This window comes from Rhinichthys klamathensis, unplaced genomic scaffold (genome assembly GCF_029890125.1).
Source record: "Rhinichthys klamathensis goyatoka isolate OS25496 unplaced genomic scaffold, OSU_Roscu_1.1 h1tg000140l_1, whole genome shotgun sequence".
NCBI lineage: Eukaryota > Metazoa > Chordata > Actinopteri > Cypriniformes > Leuciscidae > Rhinichthys > Rhinichthys klamathensis.
This window is the reverse complement of record NW_026606675.1, coordinates 1,865,736-1,889,009: the sequence shown is the minus strand read 5'-3', so window position 1 is coordinate 1,889,009 and position 23,274 is coordinate 1,865,736. Positions and strand designations below refer to the sequence as shown.

Sequence of the window (23,274 nt, the reverse complement as noted above, 5' to 3'; positions counted from 1 at the left end):
AAAGAAAAAAAGGGGAAAAAAGTGTAGATGCCTCAATAGCATTTTAGCTTTTTTTGTAATTTTTTTAAAAAGTTCCAATATTTTATTTTTGTAGTCCCTAAATTAATATAGGTCATTAAGCTGGTTACTAAATATTTAAGATGATATTACAGACTTTATCTATAGCAATATTATCATATTGAAATAATAATCTATTAGAAGGCTACTCTACAAATAAACTTTAAAGTATACAGTAAGTATTAACTATCATGGTAGCGTATATAAATGCACAATTAATATTAGTATATTATATTAGTAATAGCCTATTATTATTAGAAAAAAAAAATAGTATGTCTTCAGACTAAATCAAGCAGAGTAAGCCACAATCAAATGCAAAGAACACTGTTTTTATTTAAAAAAAAAAAAGAGAAGTTAACAACAAAAATAAAGTGCAATTTCAGGATATTTACATTTGGTCACTCTGGATGTTCACCAGCTGACATATCTTGTATTAAACATTAAAGGAGATCTGAGGAGAACGGGGTGATCGTATGGGAGCTGTGGAGGCAAAGACGGTCCAAACGGAGGTCCTGAAGACACACGAGGTCTTTTTGCTGAGACCAATTGACATCCCACTGCTGAAACAGGGTAATAACAGTCAACTGTGTCATAGTCATAAAAGTTTTTTCTCTTGGTCGCTCCACATTGTGCGTCTACGTAGCGTGGAGATTCCTCCAAACGCGTGCTGCGCATGCGCTTCACTTCGCGGTCGCTCTTTAATATTGATTCTATGGAAAATGGGCCTGTGAATTTGACTTCGCGTTTGTTTTCCGCGACTGTGCAGACTGGCATGAGAGGCTCAGGAGCGTAAGAATGATCTTCTTCACACTCATCCACCCGAAGTGCCTGATCGGATAGGCCAGGAAACACATTCATTATGTATTTGAAATGTCGGCGAAACATTTTTGGAGTAATGCCACTCTCATCCACTTTCCAGAAGTTCTTTTTAGGATTTGGATAATCCGGATCGACTGGTACCTAAAAAAAAAAACACACACAAAATAGAAAACAGACCAGTTACACAATGCTTCAAAAATAACTAGACTTAAAACACCCCAAGGACAAACTTAATAAGTTACACACCTTTGCAAAACACCTGTTTGATGACAGACAGACTCTGATGTTGTTCTCAATGCCTTTTTTGTCTCCGAAGACAAATGGTTCCAGCTTCTTCATTATCTGCACAAATAAGGTACAATGTTAGCCTACTTTATTGAAATGGAAGACAACATTATTAAATCTTATAGGGCTATTTCGATAATTCATGACTTATTTTAGGTTACCTGTTTGAAAGTAAGCATCTTGTCCGGTGAATCTTGAATTGCATATGCAATAAGTCCGATGTATGTTCCTGTAGAGTATTTTTTGTACTTCTTCCTCGGAACGACGCTTGATCGTGGCAGCAAAACATTGAATCCTCCGCTAGTCATCATGATGAGCTCCTGGTCCAAACTCAGACTGAACACTGAGAAGATCAGCCTCCATTTATATCCAGGCTGTAGCTTTCAATTGGTCTAGGTGTTGCATTCCATTAGTAGGCCTAACTGCTGTTCATAAAAAAGAAGTGTTAATGGCCGGGCGTTTTCTTAAGCTATATTCCTCTAAAATATCAATATGCATTGGCAGTTAGACTACTTGCAACAAGAATGAGGTAAATTGTTGATTTACTTTGTTTTTAAGAAATAGCAGTCTAAAACAGTGGGCCTATTTTAGTGTTATACCTCTTGTTTGTTTTGGACAAATGAAGTATAGCCTAGCCACCCACGGTGCAAATAATAGGCCTAGATGTTACTGTATAAATAAAGGTGGATTATATTTGCTCCCCCAAATTAAATACAGTAGCTGGTATTTAATTCAGTATGGTAAGTTAATGCTTTACACTAAAAGTCTGGAGCCTATTACAAAATCTGTTTGCTTAATTAATTTACCTTATGGAACAGGCATTATTTATTAAGTCATTTAATTTAATAAAGTAAGTTTAAAATAAAGAAAACAGCTTATGACTTAGACTATAACAAAGAGAGTTGCTAATATAAGCTTTGTCTTGAATATTTCAGGCATAACCCCAGGGTTTGGCTTGTAGACCTAATTTGAACTGGTTATTGCTCAGTTTCTGTGTTTTAATATAGGCTGTACACACCATTCAAAGGTCTCTTGTGCTCACCAATGTTGCATTTATTTGATAAAAAATACAGTAATGTGTTGTTTAAGAAACATTTCTTATTAGTATCAATATTGAAGTTGTGCAGCTTAATATTTTTGTGTAAAGTGTGATACAATTTTCAGGATTCATGATGGATATAAAGTTCAAACGAACAGCGTTTAGTGCTGTCAAATAGATTCATTGTGATTAATACAACATACAAGTTTGTGTTTATATACTTAAATATACACATAAATTATATAAACAAACTTTTATGTTGTATTAATTAATTAATTAATCTATTGACAGCACTAGCCATAAACGCTGTTCTTTTGAACTTTATATCCATCATGAATCCTGAAAATTGTATCACACAAAAATATTAAGCTGCACAACTTCAACATTGATACTGTTGATAACATATATTTGTTTATATAATATGTATGTATATAAACACAAACTTTTATGTTAGATGCGATTAATCGATTGGACAGCACCATTTACATGACTTTATTGTCAGTTTTGATTAATTTAATAGATCCGTGATGAATGAAAGTATTCATTTATTTATAAAAGAAAATCTTACTGACCTGACCCCATACTTTTGAACAGTGGTGTAGGCTATAGCTTAACACAGATAAATAATAAAATAAATGTATCTTTGTGGCTGAAAAGTTGGACTTAATAAGGTAATTAGGTTGGGTAAATTTAAATACTTTACAAATTAACAGACATACCATGGCACAAATGGAAACAAAAACAAACAAAATAGTCATAGAATTTTTATTCATATTTATTTGAGACAGGTGTTCAATTGCACATTATCTCTCGCTAACGGGTTTTCTAATTGTGCTATTAAGTCAGCAAAGGCGTTCAACAATTATAGTGATAATCGTGCACATCACATTTGCAATTCACATGAGGATTGAATGTTCGCGCATTGACACGCCGGAACGACAAAAATCTGCCTAAAGATCCTTACGGACAAAATAAACTGTAACATACTATCGTTGTTGTACAGGGGCAACGTAAAACGCTGTATTCTTATCTTGTATTTTGTTTTGTTTTTCCCCTCGTAATGTCGTTATAGTTAAATACCTCGTAGTAATATGTGGATGGGAAGAATGAATGAAGAAAGTTCTCCGTCTGAATATACAATTATCACTCCATCTAGAAACCAATGTGTATACACCAGCTGCTACTGGTAAGTGTGAAGAAATAACACCAGTAGCTACATTTCTTATTAAATACACAGCATTTTTTTTCTCTGCAGTGAGGAGAATGTGTGGAAATTGTGCGAATATGTCAAGGATCAGGGGACGTGCTCTTTGGATGAGGTGTATGCAGTCTTTATATCTAACGAAAGAAAAATGGTGAGGCTTTTGTCTATACGCAAATATAATTTTTATATTTATATAATAACTATTTTTGTAGTGTACAGTTTTTTTATATATGAAATTTGCAGATACCCATTTGGAAACAAAAATCCAGTCGAGGTGATGAACCAGTATTCTGGGTAAGAATGTTTTTTAATAAGGAAAATAATTGATTTTTTACCTTGTACTAATGCAAGATTTCTGTGCACTTGCCTTTAGGATTACCATGTTATTCTTCTACACACAAATAAACAAGGACAGAGCTTTATATATGATCTAGACACCGTCCTTCCCTTCCCTTGTTTACTTGATGTATATTCGAAAGAGGCCTTTCATTCTGACGAGCATTTGAAACATGCTTTCTGGAGGTCAGCTATTAAGTATCTGATCTGAACTGCATTTCTCAAAACGTTTAAATACACTAACCTCAGTCTAATGCAGTCAACTATGATTGTCTACTGTGTTTTAGGAAACTTCGTGTAATATCAGGGGACACCTACTTGAAGAAGTTTGCTTCTGATCGTTCACATATGAAGGATTCTGACGGGAACTGGCGTATGCCACCTCCAGCATATCCTTGTTTAGAGACATCAGGTTTGTTTTAAAATTATTTGATGCAATATCATAATTTGGTTTCTTTTTCCTCTTACACAGTATATCATTTTCACAGACACTAAAATGAATCTTGATGACTTCATCTGCATGGATGCCCGTGTGGGATATGGAGAGGTTTACAACCTTTCAGACTTTGTTCAACGCTTTGGGACGAAGTAACAAGTTTTTTGCTTTATGCCAACACTTTTGTGTTGAAAAATGTACATAAACAGAGCCTCAGGGAAAGATCCCATTAGCATGGACAGTACTGTGACTAAGCAGGCCGCAAAATAGCCTACATATTTGTTGCCTGTCAAACTTTTTTTCATTTTATTTTTTACAAATAGAACAATTCAGATCCCACACCTTACATTGTAATTCATAATTACAGTCAGGTAATAAAATCCCAAAGGACAGTCATAATAAAATGAACGGGATGTAACATCAGTTGATCATTTTCATACTTTTATAAAGAAATCAGTTACACAGTTGTACAAATAATAAAAATGCAGCATTTAAACAAACAACCAAACCGAAATGGTAAACTGTCAGCAGTTGTAGTGCTGTAGTTTTTAAACAATTGCCGCCAGGTAATCCTTCACCTCAGCAGGTGACAGTCTGCGAAATCCTGCTTCATTACAGATGCCCACCTCAATATTTTCCTCTGTCATCTGTCCTTCAAAACTTTCCTGTAGGAAAAAGAAAACGCTGTATTATATTGTTGTTTTAAGCAATCTGATATAGGAAGTTAAAGGTAATGTTCTCCCAAAAAATTAAATTCTGTCATTAATTACTCACCCTCATGTCATCCAAACCAGTCAGACTTTCATCTTCACAACACAAATGAAAATCTTTTTGATGAAATCTGAGAGATTTCTGTCCCTCTATTGACAGCTACGCAACTACCCCTTTGACACTTCAAAAAGTTCATAAAGAGATCGTAAAATGAATCCATATCAACTGAGCTGTTTAGTCCAAATTTTCTGAAGAGTCTCAAGAGAGATTGAATTTAGGCTTTTATTCACATATGAACATTGATCAGCAAACATAAACAGAAGCTCAACTGAACCTGCTTGACACCTGAGAACAAACCTCATTGGTTCTTGCGGAGGCTCAAACGTGCTGCGTAACACATGAGAATGAACCTCATTGGTTCTCACATGTCAAGCGAACATGCTTGAGCTTCTGTTTACCACAACTGATGTGTGAGTTGAGACGATCGTGTCTCTTCAGAAAATTTGGACTAAACCGTTCAATTCATATGGATTAGTTTTACAATCTCTTTATGAACTTTTTGAAGCATCAATTTGGTAGTTACATAGCCGGACAGAAAGCTCTCAGATTTCATCAAAAAGATCTTAATTTGTGTAATACGAAGATGAACGAAAGTCTTGTTTGGAACGACATGAGGGTGAATAAATGATGACATAATTTAAATTTTTGGGTGATCTAACCCTTTAATAGTTATTTAGAGATGAATTCACCTTTAAAGTTAAGATGGCGGTGTGTATAGCATCTTCAAGTTCCAGATCTTCATTATATCTGTAACAAAATGATACAAAGCTATGCTGTCAAAAATGTGCAAAATCATTTTCCTATTTTTGTACCTTAAGAAAAATCGGTACATTACAATAATTCAACCCGCCAACATGTTGATGATTTTAATACCTTTTTTCAAGGAATGTTTTTCCATTCACATAGTTCTTTCCCATTGCTGTGGCTTTCCAGGCGAAGTATGCTCCCTGTGGGATATCACGATGGAGAGATGAGTTTATAAAATAAATGGTTGCATGTTAATATAATATGATGAAAAGAATAAACAAACAGTAATGATAATGTTTTGATTGCTATTTATTTGTTGTACCGATGGGTCTGACTGAAACAAGTATGGCCGGTCCTCGTCCCAACCGGCAATGAGAAGAGAGACTCCAAACGGGCGCACGCCTCTATAAAAAATGACACTTAAATTACTACAAGAGCTCTAATTCAAGTCTAGTATGATAATAAAAGATGTAAAGAAGTAACATACCCTGACTGTGTGTATTCTTGCATAACAGAAGCCACTCTCTGTACCAGCTGGCCTGTGGGGATTGGCTCTTGGTATACCAGGAAATACTGCTGAGCCAGCTTTCTTGCTCTTCTGACCAGCACCCTGTCAAGAGAGATCATTCCTTTCATCTTCAGCTGTTAATGTTCCAACTTAACACTCAAGAAGGGCTCATTTGAAAAGCTTTTCATTTTTAGAACAAAGCAACCATTCATTATAAATAATGCACTTTTTTAATACCTGTAGTCAGGACCCATTCCACTGTACACTATGCCGATGTGTTTGGTTATTGGTTCAACTTTGTGCACGCTCTGTTCATCGTACAATATGGACTTCTGTTTCTTCTCAGTTGCCAGCACAACTCCATTTGATGCTGCAAAAAATGACAAAAGGGCCTTCAAAGCAAATTTACACAATACGTATGGAGAAACATTATACTGTAAGAATGTAGCCTAGGTCTTAAACTGAATTTCAAACCCTTAATAAAGAACCTTATGTTCTTTATTAAGGGTTTGAAATTCAGTTTAAGACCTAGGCTACATTCTTACACGGCCAAATGAAAGTGGAAATCAAACAGGAAGTAGCAACTGATTTTATTAAAGTGCTGTGAGGTATATCCAAGTGAAATGGAATATTGAATAGAGGGCAGGGTTTTATTTTAGCACACCTCCTCTCCTGTTGGAGGGCAGAGGATAAGTGTTTTCAACCCAAGCCGTCAAACTGACATCATCGGAAAAGCAACGCCATCCAGACCGGAAGTAACTTTTCGGATTTTAATTAAAGATTTACCACGACAAACTTATTTTTTTTCTGTGTATTAACTTGCACAGATTAATTGTTCACCCTAAGACCAGTAATGTGTGCTAACAAAGTCAATAGGGTCAATTTTGATTACATTCTCCAAATTCAATGTAAAGAAATTAAAATATTAAAGCCAGAACAAAATCATGCCAGCTCTGACCCACCTCAGCTCCTAGTGTTAAAGTATACAGTTGTATTTGCTGTGTAAAGGCCTCCTATTTGCTGTGTAACTTTGGCAATAGACATTTTTTTTCCAGTTTCTGGTCTATATACAGTTTTAATGTAACTCTACGTTTAAATATAATGCAAGAAATGTAAGCATGTCATCATCATGATTTCATGAAGATGAGCTTTAAGAGGATCTGCGTTCGACTTAAATACTGGATTCAGCACTCAGTTTACACTCAGCAACTCAATGGATGGTTTGATTAGGTGGTGCAAAGATGTTCTTATTTGAACATGGTTTGTGAAGTTTGTGATGCACTGATCTACACAGACGTACCTTTGATTCCTACAGATGGAGCACCGGCTGCTACAGCGGACAGAGCATATTCAATCTGCACCAGTTTGCCAGAGGGGCTGTGTTGATAATAATAATAATAAAAAAGTACATGAGAGAAATGCCTCTGAAACGTATCTAAACTGAAACTGACTGCAAAAAACAACATTTTTGTTGACAAATACGTATCTATAACCAAGACTATAATCAATGTACTTCATGTTGATTCTGAACTCATGCTCTTTTTTTTTCAAATTCATAGATTATAAGATTAAAAATCTTCAAGTAACTTGAACATACTTTTTAAATTGCTTGTCAATGAATATAGTACACATCACAGAAGATTAACAGATAAACAAGATAATATTCTTAGCCAACAGAATGTGCAGTAAAACATAACAGTGTTAAAACACTAAACAAAGGAATAACAGTAGGCCTACAAGCCGACACTGAAAAATGAATAGAAGTCATAAAGTTTCATATAATAACTAACACCGTGACAGTGCAACTCCGATGTGACTTACGATTAAGTACATTTTAAACACATGTTGGAAAAAAACACAATTATTTCCTTTGAATGCATGCAAAAATATATGTATAATGAAAAATTATAGCCACATATCAATCTATAAATGACATTATTACCTAAATGTTGTGAGAGAAAAACTGTATCCTCGATCTGCCATTTTTGTCTTTTGCTACGGTCGGAAATACACCAAAACAACTTCCGCGAAATGTTTGAAAATACACTCGTCAAGATAAAAGTCAATTAAAACTAAATAAAAACCGACCACTAATTGTGTTTTACAGACAAATGTCGGTTCGTACGTTTCGGAGGAATAAAATCATGCTAAACATAAAACAAGACTATAGTTTTAGCACGAACACAAACTGTATTTAAAACCAACATTTGTCATATATTAAGATCTACACATTCTGCAAATATTCAGAAATGTGTACATATATATTGTAAAATGTCTTGTAAAAAAGATTTATATGGCGGTAATTCCCAAAGCATTATTTTAATTGAGTCTGTCCATTTCTAAATCACAAAATGTACTTTACTTAATTATACAGACGCAACTTTTTTATTTTATTTGATTTTATGTAAATAATATGTTGTTATTGCCTTTGTATGTTCATTGTTAAAAAGAGTTTGCAATAATAAAAAATAAAAAAAGTATTTCTATTTCACTAACATGCGTACAACCTGTTCGAAACATTTGAATCAGTGAATCGTTTTACGAATTAATTGATTATTTTGATTGGCAGAACCACACCGAGTGACACACAACACAACCACACAAGTGACAACATTTAGCCTCGCGCTGCTATTTTCGCTTGAAAATAACAACGAATACAACTCAGGCAAACAATAAATAAAAATAAAAAAAAGTACATAAAAAGTTCTTAGCCAACTCATACGTCTCTGGCCTGGGCCTGAGGATAATCTAGCTATTTAATTCCCGACAGTTTGAGTACTTTTATTATGTATGTGCTTCTGACGGAAGCTATTAAACGCGTCAGCAGTGGAGCTTGACTTCCTACCGTGTCTCAACGCCGAGGTATTGTCTTCAAATATTGATCAATCTGCCATATCTCATATTATAAGTCTCATTTTGTTGTTTTTACATATATTTGAGGTTTATGGTGATGTTATTTTTTATTCGATCGTTTTGTACATTGCAACTATGCGGCTTAGATCAGTTTTAAAGAAGGCGGATGAGCTAACGCAAGTTACACGCTAATGTGATCTTCGCAGTCTCTACTCTAATTTAGTTTTTTATTTTAAAACCAGCGTTATACTTCATGGGGAAAACATTACTCGTCATTTATACATTACTGAAGGATTAGTTTACATTGATTATTAATACGTATGGCGACATTTAAAATGTATGTTCTAATAAACTCATAAACCAGATTATCCTATATAACGTTAACTCACTGATGCAAATGTAATGTATGTGTTTTTAAGCATCTTTTAAAGGGAAAATTCGCCTACCAAATGAAAATGTTCTCATCGTTTGCTCAGCTAACTTGCATGTTGTTTCAAATCTGTAAGTTATGGCGTTCCTCAGTCTCATTCACCATTTACTTTCTTTGTATGGAGGGAAAGGTGTCTGATATGTCATCATTATATCTGTACTTGAGTGAGTACATTATACCTAATCTGTATGTTTTTCAGAGAAGGCCATGGCTCGAGGGCAGCAGAAGATCCAGTCTCAACAGAAGAACGCAAAGAAAGCAGCTGAGAAGAAGAAAGGTCAAGGAGCGGATCAGAAGACTGCAGCCAAAGCAGCACTGGTCCACACATGTCCTGTCTGCAGGGTGAGTGACTTGAGTTGTTACTTAAAAAGCAATATGTGTAAAGGGTCGCTGGTTTAAGCCACTGTACCCCAACCCGGCACATCCTTGCTGAGAAATGTGGTTATTATTCCCAATTGTATAGACACAGATGCCAGATCCCAAGACATTTAAACAGCATTTTGAAAGCAAGCACCCAAAGTCTCCTATGCCTCCTGAGCTGGCAGATGTTCAAGCTTAAAGGACACAAGAAACCGACATGAACCTAACAAAAAATGAGGTGAGTCTAATACAGATATTATTAGATTCATAAAAGCTGTATTGTACATTTAGACTAATTGAATCTGCTAATGTGGCTGAATTTTAATCTCATGATTATGGTTTAATTTTCAGACCCTGGGGAAAGAAACATGATTTGATTCTGCCGACTAACTCGACTTGCTGTATATCACAAACATGGACCATGTGGACAGAGAACTTAGGTTGTACTCAAGCACACCAGCACACTTTTTTTTCTTTTTCTTTTTTTAATTTTTTTTTTTTATATGTGCGTATTGCTTCCATCTCTTCAGAGTGTGCTGTGACCCAACAGTTTCATTGCCATGTGCTGTAACTTGTCATATTTATTCACCACTTTTCCAATGCCTTGTGGCGCTTGGTCCCTGTCTGACAAGTATGATTTTAAAATATCATTAGGTGCTTCAATCCATAAAAATGTATGTGCCCTGATATTTTAACTGTGAACCAAATTGGAGAGGTGCACCACTGTGTGTATTAATAGTATTGACCAGGATTTAGATTGAGATGCATTTATTGACATGCTTAAAATGATCACAAATGCGGTAAATTTGCACCTGTTCAAATAGTCAGAATAATGAGTCGGGACCCACGAACACTCTTTTGTTACTTTGTTTTCTAAAGTTTTCAATAAATGTATATGCATATAGTACATATGTGTGTCATGATTACTAGCAAGAACATCCAGAGGATAGATTTTGTGAATTTTTTTTTTAATTAATTTTTTTGGTGACTCAAAGTAGAACTTCGTGTTAAAATGACAACTGTTAAACAAGCTGTAATCATCATAATTTCAATTTATGTTCAGCTATCTTTAGCATCACTGTTCTTCACGTACTTTGAGCATCGATACAACAATGGTGTTAACCGCTGTACTGCCACCTATCAATGTGGATCAGCATGATCGTCTCAAGAGTTTTATGTAAATGACAAAGATAATAGGTCTATGCAATAATTATCTTGCCATTCCAAAAAAGATGCAACTTGGGCAGCACTACTTCTCCGTCATCACAATTGCGTTTATCTCGTAATTCTGACTTTACTCAGAATTGTACGTTAAGTCCAATTCTGAGGGGAAAAATACTTTTCTGAATTGCAAGTTTATATCTCACAATGCAACTCACAATTTCGTGTTATAGTCATAATTGTGATAAATGAACTTTATGCGCAATTCTGAGAAAAAAAGTTGCGAGATGTAAACTTGTAATTGCAAGGGGAAAAAGTCTTAATTATGAGATGAAGTCGCATTTACCTTTTTTATTCAGTGGCAGAAAAAAAGCTTCCTTAGAATCTCCCGTTGTTGTGTTCCCTTATCTTATTTTCAATATTCATATCACCAAACTGTATTACGTTACTAGCGTATCTCCAGAGACGACAGCCAATGAGCACGAGGATTCTGTCCGACATCATCTTCAACATGGCAAAAGGGGCGAAATACATTGAGGGGGTGACCCGTGCCATATATAATACACTTTATAGACCTTATTCACAGCGGCGCCATCTTTGATTTTAAACTGGAATGAAAGCGAGGCTGGGAGGGATAGATGCATCTGTTCAGTGGGTTGTAGGCCTACTGTTATTAAATGTATTTTTTGGACTGTTCTGCTGATAAAACACTGCAAAAATATCTTTCCAAGAAAATTCAGTAGACTAAAAACGCCAGACAACATGAGCTGTGGAAAATTATAAGTAATCTAGGAACTTTATACAGCTTTGACATCTGGTTTACATTTGGTTTAAGTTATTTTTTCCGTGGCTTTGTGAATCGTAACATGAAGTGCCAGGCTGTTTACTACATTCTACACATGAAAACTTGTACAGTTTAAGTGTAAGACAATCCAAAATATGTATTTTTTTAATTATGGGATGATTCCAACCTTAAATCCACTCACAATAAAAGTGTGGCAAATATGCTGATAAACCATCATGACACTTGAACTATCATTTGTCAATCATTTGGGACAGGTAAGAGCACTCAAATTTGGCTAAATAAATCTTTTAAACACTGTATATTACAAATGGTGCCTCAGAGTATTATAACAAATCTACATTTGTTTCAGATTTAAAACTTGAATGTACAATAGAAATACTGCGTACAGGAGGTTATAAGCAGCCACAGTTCTTGACCACCATGTTTCGATGTTTCTTGAGAATAACGTTGTTGTTGTCGTCGTAGAAGAGCACAGAGATGGGACTGAGTTTGGTTGGAGCGCAGCAGGCCTTGGGCACTTCATCTGGTCTGAGAAGGTGAACCTGCCGAAGGAGTCAGTACAGTTGAGAGAGGCATATACAGGGTTGCCAGGGCCTTGCATCAAAAGTATGGCCCAAAAATACTTGAATTAACCCGCGGCAACAACTTAAAGTAGCCCAATTTCACAAGAAAACTGCAGACTTGGCAACACATATTCAACCAGCTAGGAAAGTATATATAAATAAAGAATAAGTTCATTTTCAATGGGTCTCCTAGCGTTGAAGTGAAATATTAAAAGTACAGATTACGCACCAGAAGCTGGATCGTGGCATGGTTTGTGGCATTCATACAAGAGCCCAGAGGATAATCACATTCCCCATCACAGTAATACGCAGAGTAACCGGTAGGGGCCAAAACCCAGTCCTGAAAAATAGTATTAAATAAATTATAAACACTCCAGGGACTTCACTTTGTATTACTCCGCTTTATCCCGAACTGTCAGTCTGTACATTAATGGTGTGGATTTCTCAGTGACTCTTTCTACAGGTTACATCAATAAGCCAATAGCTGGCAACAAGTGACTGTCTCCATGAGTGAGCCATTGAATCATTCAAATCACTGAATGCAAGCTTTAACTCTGCTTTTACTTGTTTAGAACTATACCCATTGGCCAAATCAACGTTCAGTACTGTGTGTAACCTGTGACTCAAAATTAACTTTTTGTATATTGTATGTTGTAAGAATGTTGTATAACTGTATAAAAGTCAGGCAGTCTCACCTTCCAGCCAAGGTCGCTGAAGCTGACATAGAGTTCATGTTTCTTACAGGCCTGGCGTCCACTGCTGGCATGATTTTGGTCTGGAAAAAGTGAGACGATCACAGCTCAAAGACAAATCATTTCATATACTTCCTAAAACACAATCTGCCTCTTAAACCGCTTATTGTGGCTCACCATATATGCCGGGTCTGTTTGGGTGTGGCAGGTCGTACTTTGGTTTTTTCTTGCGTGGATTGTTGTGTCTCACAGCTCGAGGTGGGCGGCAAGGGGCTTGACTAGCTCTGAAGAACGTCACCATGAAAGGCTGTTTGGAGCGCGGCCCGCGCCGACCCACCAGACCCACCCATGCGGCTGACAGCGACCGGTCTGAAACAAGATATCAGCATTTGGCCAATGGCACAGAGACCATCTTTTTCTTTTTCTTTTTTTATAAAGCATTGCCAAGATACAGTCTGACTTTAACATTTCATGTTAGAGCAGAATTCTTGCAAATATCCAAAACTCCTTCAATAATATTTGGTCTGATGATAAATCTGACAGTAGCAAGAAAACATTTAACAATATATGTATTATTTCAAACTATTGCGATTGTGGAGACTGAAACTCAGTGAAATCAAGTTGAGGGACCAAAGGGAGAAGAACATTTATATATATATATATAAAGTGATATATCTGAAATGAGGAGGCAAAGTCCTCCCAGTTTGTTTATATACACTACTGTGCAAAAGTCTTAGGCACGTTAGTATTTTTACCTCCCAAAAAAGGGTTTTAAGCCAGTTATTTACACTCACCTAAAGGATTATTAGGAACACCATACTAATACTGTGTTTGACCCCCTTTCGCCTTAAGAACTGCCTTAATTCTATGTGACATTGATTCAACAAGGTGCTGAAAGCATTCTTTAGAAATGTTGGCCCATATTGATAGGATAGCATCTTGCAGTTGATGGAGATTTGTGGGATGCACATCCAGGGCACGAAGCTCCCGTTCCACCACATCCCAAAGATGCTCTATTGGGTTGAGATCTGGTGACTGTGGGGACCATTTTAGTATAGTGAACTCATTGTCATGTTCAAGAAACCAATTTGAAATGATTCGAGCTTTGTGACATGGTGCATTATCCTGCTGGAAGTAGCCATCAGAGGATGGTACATGGTGGCCATAAAGGGATGGACATGGTCAGAAACAATGCTCAGGTAGGCCGTGGCATTTAAACGATGCCCAATTGGCACTAAGCGGCCTAAAGTGTGCCAAGAAAACATCCCCCACACCATTACACCACCACCACCAGCCTGCACAGTGGTAACAAGGCATGATGGATCAATGTTCTCATTCTATTTACACCAAATTCTGACTCTACCATCTGAATGTCTCAACAGAAATCGAGACTCATTAGACCAGGCAACATTTTTCCAGTCTTCAACTGTCCAATTTTGGTGAGCTCTTGCAAATTGTAGCCTCTTTTTCCTATTTGTAGTGGAGATGAGTGGTACCCGGTGAGGTCTTCTGCTGTTGTAGCCCATCCGCCTCAAGGTTGTGCGTGTTGTTGCTTCACAAATGCTTTGCTGCATACCTCGGTTGTAATGAGTGATTATTTCAGTCAAAGTTGCTCTTGTATCAGCTTGAATCAGTCGGCCCATTCTCCTCTGACCTCTAGCATCAACAAGGCATTTTCGCCCACAGGACTGCCGCATACTGGATGTTTTTCCCTTTTCACACCATTCATTGTAAACCCTAGAAATGGTTGTGCGTGAAAATCCCAGTAACTGAGCAGATTGTGAAATACTCAGACCGGCCCGTCTGGCACCAACAACCATGCCACACTCAAAATTGCTTAAATCACCTTTCTTTCCCATTCTGACATTCAGTTTGGAGTTCAGGAGATTGTCTTGACCAGGACCACACCACTAAATGTATTGAAGCAACTGCCATGTGATTGGTTGATTAGATAATTGCATTAATGAAAAATTTAACAGGCGTTCCTAATAATCCTTTAGGTGAGTGTATATCTTTTGCTGTAGTGTGTCTTTAGGAAATATCAGTTTACATTTCAAAACATTCCATTTGCCATTAATTGTCATAATCCAGAGAGATTATAAAGAGAGAGAGAAATAAATCTAATATAAATTCATGTCCCAGTTACACTTAATGTTGTCACATTATCCTGGTTAAATAAACATTACATTACGTACAATTTTTTTTTTTTTTTTTATATATTAACGTAATTAATGTTCTATTTATTAAAACCAAGTATAAATCTCAAGTTTATAAATGTGTTTTTAAGCATTTTACATTTATTCCAAAATAATAACTAAAGGCAGTAATACTTTAAACAATACATTTTATTTGTGAACTGATGTTCAGCTGTTTTTTTTTAATGGTCAACTTATTTTCGGATCATCAGTCATCAAGCTCAGTAAGATGAACCTTTAATTTCACCAATCTGAAAACCCCAACAGTTACCATGTTTTCAGGCCATTTCAACTTTGATTTTGACACAATCGGTGACATCTAATTGGGGGAGTTGTTTACTTTTTATTTAGTCGTCCTTTTATGTTGTTCATTCAGACTGATTTGCAAACGTGGAACAGGCACGAAAACAAGAGGCGGGATTATCACACAAAACCATCATATCCAATCATCGCCTATTCACGTGACATTTCCCCATTCATATTAATTTACCCACCGCATGCTTTAGGGGGTCTGTTAAAACTCAATGGGCTCAGGGGAGGCAAGAGAGACGGGGCGTCCCACTGTAACTTTACCTGCTGGTATCGCTGTTAAACAGTGTTACTTTAGAAAAACGAGTGATTTATACACTTTTTAATGTCACATTTTGTAATATTTGCATTGTTTTATATTTGCAATATGGATTTTTTTCTCATCCAATTTTTTTGAGGAGGCACTGCCTTTCTTGCCTCCTCGGATATACATATTGCTTGTTAAAATAAATGATTTTTGCAATGTTACGTGATTTGACTGGGAAACCCCAAAATGGGTTAGGAGACAATTCAGACCCTTCCTAACTTTCCACTTTACAGTTCTATGGGGTGCCATACATACACTCTTATGAAGTACAAATGATGCGAACAAAAACATGGGATTTCAGAAGTCTAGGAAGCAACATCCAGTCAGTTGTAACTTGTTAGACTATCGGAGCGGACTGACACTATGTATTCCGCCTCTGTACATAAGGAATAGCTCACCCTCCTCAGTTTCCACGTAAAGGCGGATGCCCAGGTTGCACCGAGGATGGAGAAGCCAGCGATTGCTCGCAGAAGTCACATCAAATGCCAACCAGCCCTCCTGACCCGCAGGCACAGACTGCATGTCCAGCAACACCAGCTCAGGCTCCCTGTCAAACCACAAGATCAAAATGTCATTCCCATTATAATGACCGATGCAGGATCTCACTGATGAATGCACAAAGAGTATCCTAAACACTAAAATCAAATGCTATCTAGTTTAATACTCAATATTGTATCAAATGTCTTATATGTGTACTGGCCTGTGTCTTTTCTCCCTCTGGATTTCATAGACAGAGATATGAAGGGTGCGGTTTGCACGCCAACCCATGGTAAGAGTTTTATAGATACGAAACTCAGCAGCGGTGACAGTCTCTCCCTGAGGAAGAGGAGTGAGATCGAAGCGGAACTCCTTCCAGTACGGCCGAGGCTGGAGCAGATCCTTCTCCTGCTCCACTGCGTTCACAAAGACAGAGAGGGAGTTAAACACAACCAGAGGAGCTGAGTGTGAAGACACTTGAGATGAAGACGATGGAGGGGTGATTGGCAGGAGAAGATGGGGAACAGAAAAGGGAAGATTAGTTCTGGTTCTGACTGACACCCACGGCCCGGGCTCTGCACTGGAGTAATTACAGGAGTTGTGGAACAGCAGTCGCTCAGAGCACCACCACTAATTACAGTCCAGCGCTCTATTTTTAGAGGAGTGCCCAACAGTATTTTCATCCACTTCATCTCATCTTTTTTTCTGCCTTTCAGTGGGGCCTGTAATTCCCCACAGCTGTGTGCCCACTACAACATCTCTGGTTCCATGAAGAACTTTTAACCTCCACAGAACCTTTCCAGTGCACGAAAGGTTCTTTATAGTGGGACATGTTTCTTTTAAGAACCTCACTGAAAGGAGAACCTAAAACGGTCTACAAAACCCCTCTTTTGGAACCTTGCCTGATCGCTTCGAAAAGCAATTCTAGACCTCTCATCAAAAAGCCACATGATTTGAGGCATCATTCATGTTTGTAGCACAAACAGTTATCCAGCGAAGTTTCAAACGGGTTTGTTTAAATCACTAACCACGTGAAGAATGAGCGATTATAATAGTGACGCTTGTCTAAGCGAACACCACTAGTTAAATTTGAGAAAGGGGTGACACTGACCAATGATAATGGGGGAGAAAGATATGCAGTAATTGTAAATAGGATGTTAAACTGTTGTTTGTTCGGACAGATAAGTATCGTCTGTGTTTGGGCTGAGACAGGAAGAGATGATGGAGTGATTGTGGGTCTGTCTCATTGTCAATACAAGCTCTCAAAATCACTGGCAAATCTCACTGTATGAATAACTATCTGGATTCTAATATTGTATGTTTGTTCTATAAAACAATATTATTTACAAAATATTAGGAAACCAATCACTGAAACCAGACTTAAAATGTGCCATTGTATTAGTTAAAATATCAAACCAAATGGCATCTGCAAACAAAATATGCTAGACTTGTTCTAGACTTGTTTAAGCTATTTCTGTAATGAGTTTTAAGTTTTGATATATAAATAATAATAATAAATAATTTCCTGTAATTGTGACTATATCTGCCAGAGTGACTTTGTTTATTATTTAAACTTTATTTCACAATTAGGGCCTACCCTTTTAAACATTTTGTTTTATGGCAGAAATGGTTATTTGTAACTAAAACTAAATCTATTCAAATTAGTTTTTTTCTTACTTAAAATAAAGCTGAAATAAAATAAATATTAGATGAAAAACTTGAAAATGAAAAATAAATGGAAATTAGAAATGTTGCACTTGCAACTGACTGAAAAAAGTAGTAAAATCACAAAAAAAAAAACAAAAAAAAAACTGAAACAAACAAATTAAAGCTGAATCGACATATAAAAAAACTCCAGAAACTAATAAAAAATAACAAAAGCACATAAAAAATGGCTAAACCTTATACTAAAATTTAAATAAAAATGTGAATAACAGCTACAGTAGTATAAAAATGAAACAACACTGTTATTAACATGTTCCAGTTCAGTTTGAGTTTGACAACCAGAGTGTCCAAAAATACTTTTTTTTGTACAAGTATTTGTTTTATAATTTGAAACCCAACAAACTTGCCATTGTAAAATACTTTGCGTTGTCGTTCTTTTAAGTAAACATTAAATTAACATGACATATTTTAAAGTGTGATTTATGTCCATACATAACCCTAACCAGCTGTCACTTACCCAGGTTGACAAAGCTCATGACCGTGTCCGCCTCACTGACCACCGTGCCGAGGGGCGGTGTGTGTGTGCTTAAGGTGGGCAGCGCGGCATGACTGACCACTTCCGGAGTGAAGCCCAATCCCGGTCCATCATCGGCCTCGGACGACACGGCGTGGTAAAGGTCCAGCATGAAGAGCGGGGCGGAGGAAGGGGGCCGCAGTGGCGGGTGAGGTCTGGGCCGTCCTGGTAGACCCAGAATGGATAAAATCTCCTTCTGCATCTCCTTCTTTTCCCGACCGCTGAGCCTGCGGAAGCTGGAATGAACCACTCCTTCCACCTGACCCCAAACACACAGCAACATGCACAGAGGGAGGAAGATGGCCAGAGGGAACAGTCGGGTTCTCCCGCTCTCCTTCCTCCCTCTGCTGCGGCGTGAGGACACAAACTCAACCACACGCTCTTGTTTGTCCATTGGTGTGGCAGAGGAGCTCTGCTCCATTGCAGCCGTCTATCTAGATTATCCTGGTATTTGTCCCTCCAAAACCTCTGGGTGTATACCCGACGTCGGTCTTCTCTGGAATGGTCTGACTACCGTCTTGAAATTCAACTCTGAACAACACTCAAACGCCTGAGCCACTCAGATTCCACAGCAGTCATCGTTATTTGGAAGAGTGCAATGTTTACTGCTACGAGCTGCTCAGTTTATCGACTCCTGACAGTCGTTCCTCATGCTGTCACTTTATTTACCAAACCACAGGGCTTCTCTCATAATCTATAGTGTGCTTACGGAGCTGGACGGCAAACAATGTCCTAGAAACTGGAAGAGAAAACAAACACGTCTTACTAGAAGCCCAACTCCTTTCAAAGGTGATCTCGAAGTTGGAAGGACTAAGCACAATGTGGAATTAAAGTCTTTGGGTAGAACTAAAAACAGAGGGCCGCTTCAAAGGTTCCTGGATCAAACACAACACCTGCTCCTTTTGAGGAGATGTGAGACGCTACTCCAAGCTGATGAAATTATTTGAACAACAAAAAGTTAGAAAACTCTCTTGCGGTAATCAATCAATGTTGGATTTAAACGTTTAATCCAGTGTGCGGAAATATCCAAGACTCCTGAAAAAATGTAAGAAAAAGAATCCACAATTTTGAGCAAGTTGTTGATCAGAATAGTGTTACAGTCCCCAAACGTTTTTTTTTTCTGGATTTTGAAGTTGTGAGATCCCAGTGGACTGTGGTATTCTTAGCCTGCGTGCTGCTTGCGCTGAAGGCACAATCTGAACATGGGTGTCCTTCTTCCCTCCCAACATACACACTTACGCAGAGGGAGTGTTTCCAACGTCTGAATCCTCCTCCCTCTCTTCCTTCTCACCTCAGCCTCCATCTACCCTATCAAACCGTCCCATCTTCTACACATACCTCACAAATTGCTGGCAATTATCATGTGGTTTGGGGATGAAGATGTGATCCAGCCTTTGCACAGACTAGAACTGAGTTCTTATGGCTAGGGTAATATGAAAACTATATTTATATTCTGTGGTTTCAACAGTAGCCAAGAAGTGACAGATCACTGCCGTTTCACTGAAGATATAAGATGGCAGTTTTGAAAAAAACTTGGTTTTCAAACTAAAGTGTCCATGCAGACAGGTAGTTGAAATATGAACCAGTGATAGAAAGGGTCTGTAGTTCACCTAAAACCATTTCAAACCTTTTTCTTATTTAAATACATAGTTTATAAACTATTTTTTGAAAAACTATATTACTCAAAAATGACATGACAGGGCTATTTAAGTGAACTGCAAAAAAACAGTTCGGATTACCGCACTTCTGCAACCTTGATATGCAATTACTTTAGTTTATAGTCACTATATATTTATATAAATAGAAATGAATCACGTATGAAACGTGTATATGCACACACAAAACGAATATATATTAATCATGTTTTTACCTAACAATGTTGCAATTTGTTGGAGGTGGCCATTGACATGCCATTTGTCAACTACGCAAACAGACCCATATAAATCGAGACTTTAATACATGTTTTTAATGGGAAAAACAGTTGTTTGATAAAAGCACTCATGTGGTCAGTTGATTCTGAAAATGAAATGACACTGCAGGGTTGTGAGATGCCATGAGAGCTTGGCTCTGCGGTGTGGATGGTGTTTGGTGGGAAAGGATGTGAGTGGGTTTAAATATTTGTATATAAACACAGACTCACAGCTGCAGAATGAAGATGATGGAACACCACCCTTCCCAAACCCCATCCGCTGCATCTGACCACCAAACATACACAGAGTCCAGTGCAAACACACACTACTTATGTGTGACCAACACACACGGCTCAAACAAAGGTGCTTCTATTCGCTCGTGGGGCCATTTTTGAACTCCAAAATGACTGTAAATCTTATATAAAAGAGCAGTGTTCAAAACTGCACACACACCAAAGGCTTGTCCCTTTTTGAAGATTTAATGGGGTGTGTCATTATCTCTACTGCTTGTAATTACTGTGCCATTTCCTGTTAACTGTGGCATCCCTGCACGCTCACACACACACATGCCACTTAACAACACGAGAATCAGACAGTTGTACTGCAAGCATTGTTTTAATACAAAAGAGAACAAAAAGGATTTATAATCATAGCTTCTTTACTTATACACAATTGCACCCCTGTTTCTCTCAGTCATGTCAAAAGAGTAACACAATCAAAAGGTGGATCCTTTCATAGCCCTCACCCCCCTCCAAATGACACAATAAATAAATAAAAATCACCTTTCTTCAGGTATTCATATACTTCAGCTTGTCAAAGACAAGATTCAAAGCGCTGTTTTTAACGGGGGCTGCGCGAGCCGCCCCCATCATCCATTATTTAGGACGCTTCCTTCACGAAAGAACGAGTAGGAAGCCACTTTTGACGTCATCTAAAGTGTGTAGTCACCGGCAAAAAGGCCACCATTGGAATCAGTAAGCTTCCTGGTCAGTTAACATCAGAAATGATCAGTCAAAGCAATTCATTACGTCAGGAGCGGATGTACAAAAACAAAGAGAAGAGTGATTCCGCTTGTGTTAATACTAGTCATTCTCAAGAGTTGATATGATACTGCAATCACAAATAAATACAGCTCTTTACTCTAGAAAACAAACAAAACGTCAAGATTATAAATTAACCATGAAACAAACATTCACAATTGTAATCATTTTTGCATACTGTGGAAAAGCTCTGTAACATGATGTCTGTAACAAAAGGACACGACTAGACTGCGAAGAAGACTGTGGGTGCGAGTGCATGAAACTCGTGTGCTGTGTGCAATAGGGGCTCCTTTAAAAGGATCGCGTGTGACGTGAAGGATCTAGTCTTCTCGTCACAAGGCTGAGATATGTGTCGTCCTCCACTTCCTCTCCTTATTACTGCGTTAATTTACCATGACAGGAACTACCACACACATACACACACACACACACACACACACACACACACACACAAGAGTCCAAAAAGTCCAAGTGCCGAGGAGGAAAAGGTCTCAGTTTTTAATTGACTTCCTCTTGTTAGCAGTGGTACAGACACCTGTGGGCGAGAGGCCAGCTGGTCTGTATACATCTGGAGAGGGCGAGTGTGTCCAACCAAACATCTCCAAAGTGACAACCATGCATGTCTGATGAGGTTTGGAGAGTGACGGGCGGTTGCATATTCATAGTGATGAATAGTGGAAACCCCTGATGCAGAATTGATGTCCCTCTGTGTATATCTGCTCACACAGGATGCTCTCCATCGCACATTCAAGAAAACGAATGTCGGTTAAATTAAGGACATGATGTAGAACACAAATAAGGCAGCATTATGGTAGGTATTAATCTGGGTGGTGTAGCAGTGTGCGGGCGCTGGAGAGGTGAGAGTCCGGTGTTGTGTTCTCCTCCTGCTGGTTAAATCAGAACCACCTTCAGAGTCAGTCACAGACTTCATTTCTTGCCCGCTGGTGTTTTGGGGCTAGGGGTCTTCTTGGAGATGGTGGGGATTTTGGAGGGTTTGGCCCCAGGCCGGCGAGGGGTGTCTGAGGTATCGGAGCAAGCCGAGTGGGTCTCCATGAGCTCAGACGTGTCTGAAGCGTCGCTGCCTCTTCGGCTGCTGGCTCGGCTCCCGGCGCGGCTCCCTGCGCGACTGGCTGGGCCGCTCGTCGAGGACGGAGTGCGTTTGGTGTCTGATGAAAGAAGACGATTGAAGTTTAAGGGTACAGTAATATAGTACATAAGGATGTATTACAAATATAAAGGAGAGTCGCATAAAAACAATAATGTAATATTAGTAGTGTTGGGAGTATCTACTAAACCCATCTAAAAATAGCAACGCTACTAACTAACCAGTAATTGGCTAGTTTATCCAACACAGAGGTGAATGTAATATACTGTATGTGTTGTGCACAAAAACAAGCAAGAAACATTATAAAACGTAATTTATTAATTTTGGAAAATTGGTTGGTTTTGATGCTTCAATTAAGTTTTTTTTTTCTTTTTCATATTGATATATTGAAATGCTGCTTTTCATCACAATATTTTGACTAATTTACACTCTTCTGTGGTTTCTAGGTTCGGAATTTAATATCTTGGACAAAAATAATGTAAAAGTATGCCATTGGACAGTTACACATTTATAATAGTGTGCTGCACGATTGAGTGTTTTTTTTTTTGTATGGGTTTTTGGTTAAATGACTGAAGTAAAGTTTGTGGTGAACACAAGCTCAAGATATTTTCACGTTTTATTCTGTG

The 23,274-nt window shown here is 37.8% G+C and overlaps 6 protein-coding genes across 28 annotated transcripts in view; 2 read left to right on the top strand and 4 right to left on the bottom strand.

Annotated features, from left to right (window-relative positions):
• Window positions 1–384: 384 nt before the first annotated feature.
• Window positions 385–1,926, bottom strand: si:rp71-45k5.2 (uncharacterized protein LOC560783 homolog). The gene is made up of 3 exons (XM_056257634.1): window positions 1,323–1,926; window positions 1,123–1,218; window positions 385–1,017 (listed from the first exon to the last, which is right to left on the bottom strand). The coding sequence occupies exons 1-3, from the start codon at window positions 1,470–1,472 to the stop codon at window positions 469–471; spliced, it is 795 nt and encodes a 264-aa protein (XP_056113609.1). The 5' UTR covers window positions 1,473–1,926; the 3' UTR covers window positions 385–468.
• Window positions 1,927–3,007: 1,081 nt separating this feature from the next.
• On the top strand, window positions 3,008–4,487 carry ntaq1 (N-terminal glutamine amidase 1). Its single transcript, XM_056257636.1, has 6 exons — window positions 3,008–3,386; window positions 3,456–3,555; window positions 3,648–3,698; window positions 3,778–3,926; window positions 4,028–4,152; window positions 4,229–4,487. The coding sequence occupies exons 1-6, from the start codon at window positions 3,292–3,294 to the stop codon at window positions 4,330–4,332; spliced, it is 624 nt and encodes a 207-aa protein (XP_056113611.1). The 5' UTR covers window positions 3,008–3,291; the 3' UTR covers window positions 4,333–4,487.
• Window positions 4,488–4,598: 111 nt separating this feature from the next.
• On the bottom strand, window positions 4,599–8,230 carry psma2b (proteasome 20S subunit alpha 2b). The gene is made up of 8 exons (XM_056257635.1): window positions 8,145–8,230; window positions 7,503–7,579; window positions 6,440–6,572; window positions 6,182–6,304; window positions 6,017–6,098; window positions 5,821–5,894; window positions 5,637–5,694; window positions 4,599–4,841 (listed from the first exon to the last, which is right to left on the bottom strand). Exons 1-8 carry the CDS (start codon window positions 8,183–8,185, stop codon window positions 4,725–4,727), a joined length of 705 nt encoding a protein of 234 aa, XP_056113610.1. The 5' UTR covers window positions 8,186–8,230; the 3' UTR covers window positions 4,599–4,724.
• Window positions 8,231–8,967: 737 nt separating this feature from the next.
• On the top strand, window positions 8,968–10,749 carry zgc:91910 (Zinc finger protein 706-like). Its single transcript, XM_056257583.1, has 4 exons — window positions 8,968–9,064; window positions 9,685–9,827; window positions 9,949–10,083; window positions 10,197–10,749. The coding sequence occupies exons 2-3, from the start codon at window positions 9,693–9,695 to the stop codon at window positions 10,042–10,044; spliced, it is 231 nt and encodes a 76-aa protein (XP_056113558.1). The 5' UTR covers window positions 8,968–9,064; window positions 9,685–9,692; the 3' UTR covers window positions 10,045–10,083; window positions 10,197–10,749.
• A 1,034-nt stretch (window positions 10,750–11,783) lies between these two features.
• Window positions 11,784–20,093, bottom strand: bmp8a (bone morphogenetic protein 8a). The gene is made up of 7 exons (XM_056257633.1): window positions 18,537–20,093; window positions 16,574–16,770; window positions 16,276–16,420; window positions 13,244–13,435; window positions 13,070–13,149; window positions 12,604–12,714; window positions 11,784–12,353 (listed from the first exon to the last, which is right to left on the bottom strand). Exons 1-7 carry the CDS (start codon window positions 19,012–19,014, stop codon window positions 12,204–12,206), a joined length of 1,353 nt encoding a protein of 450 aa, XP_056113608.1. The 5' UTR covers window positions 19,015–20,093; the 3' UTR covers window positions 11,784–12,203.
• A 1,006-nt stretch (window positions 20,094–21,099) lies between these two features.
• macf1a (microtubule actin crosslinking factor 1a) overlaps window positions 21,100–23,274 on the bottom strand; it is a 173,130-nt gene continuing 170,955 nt past the window's right edge. For all 23 annotated transcript variants that reach the window (XM_056257615.1, XM_056257616.1, XM_056257623.1 and 20 more), the window contains one exon: window positions 21,100–22,709. In XM_056257615.1, the coding sequence (XP_056113590.1) occupies window positions 22,471–22,709 (239 nt within the window). In that variant the 3' untranslated portion in view covers window positions 21,100–22,470. The remainder of the gene's footprint in view (window positions 22,710–23,274) is intronic.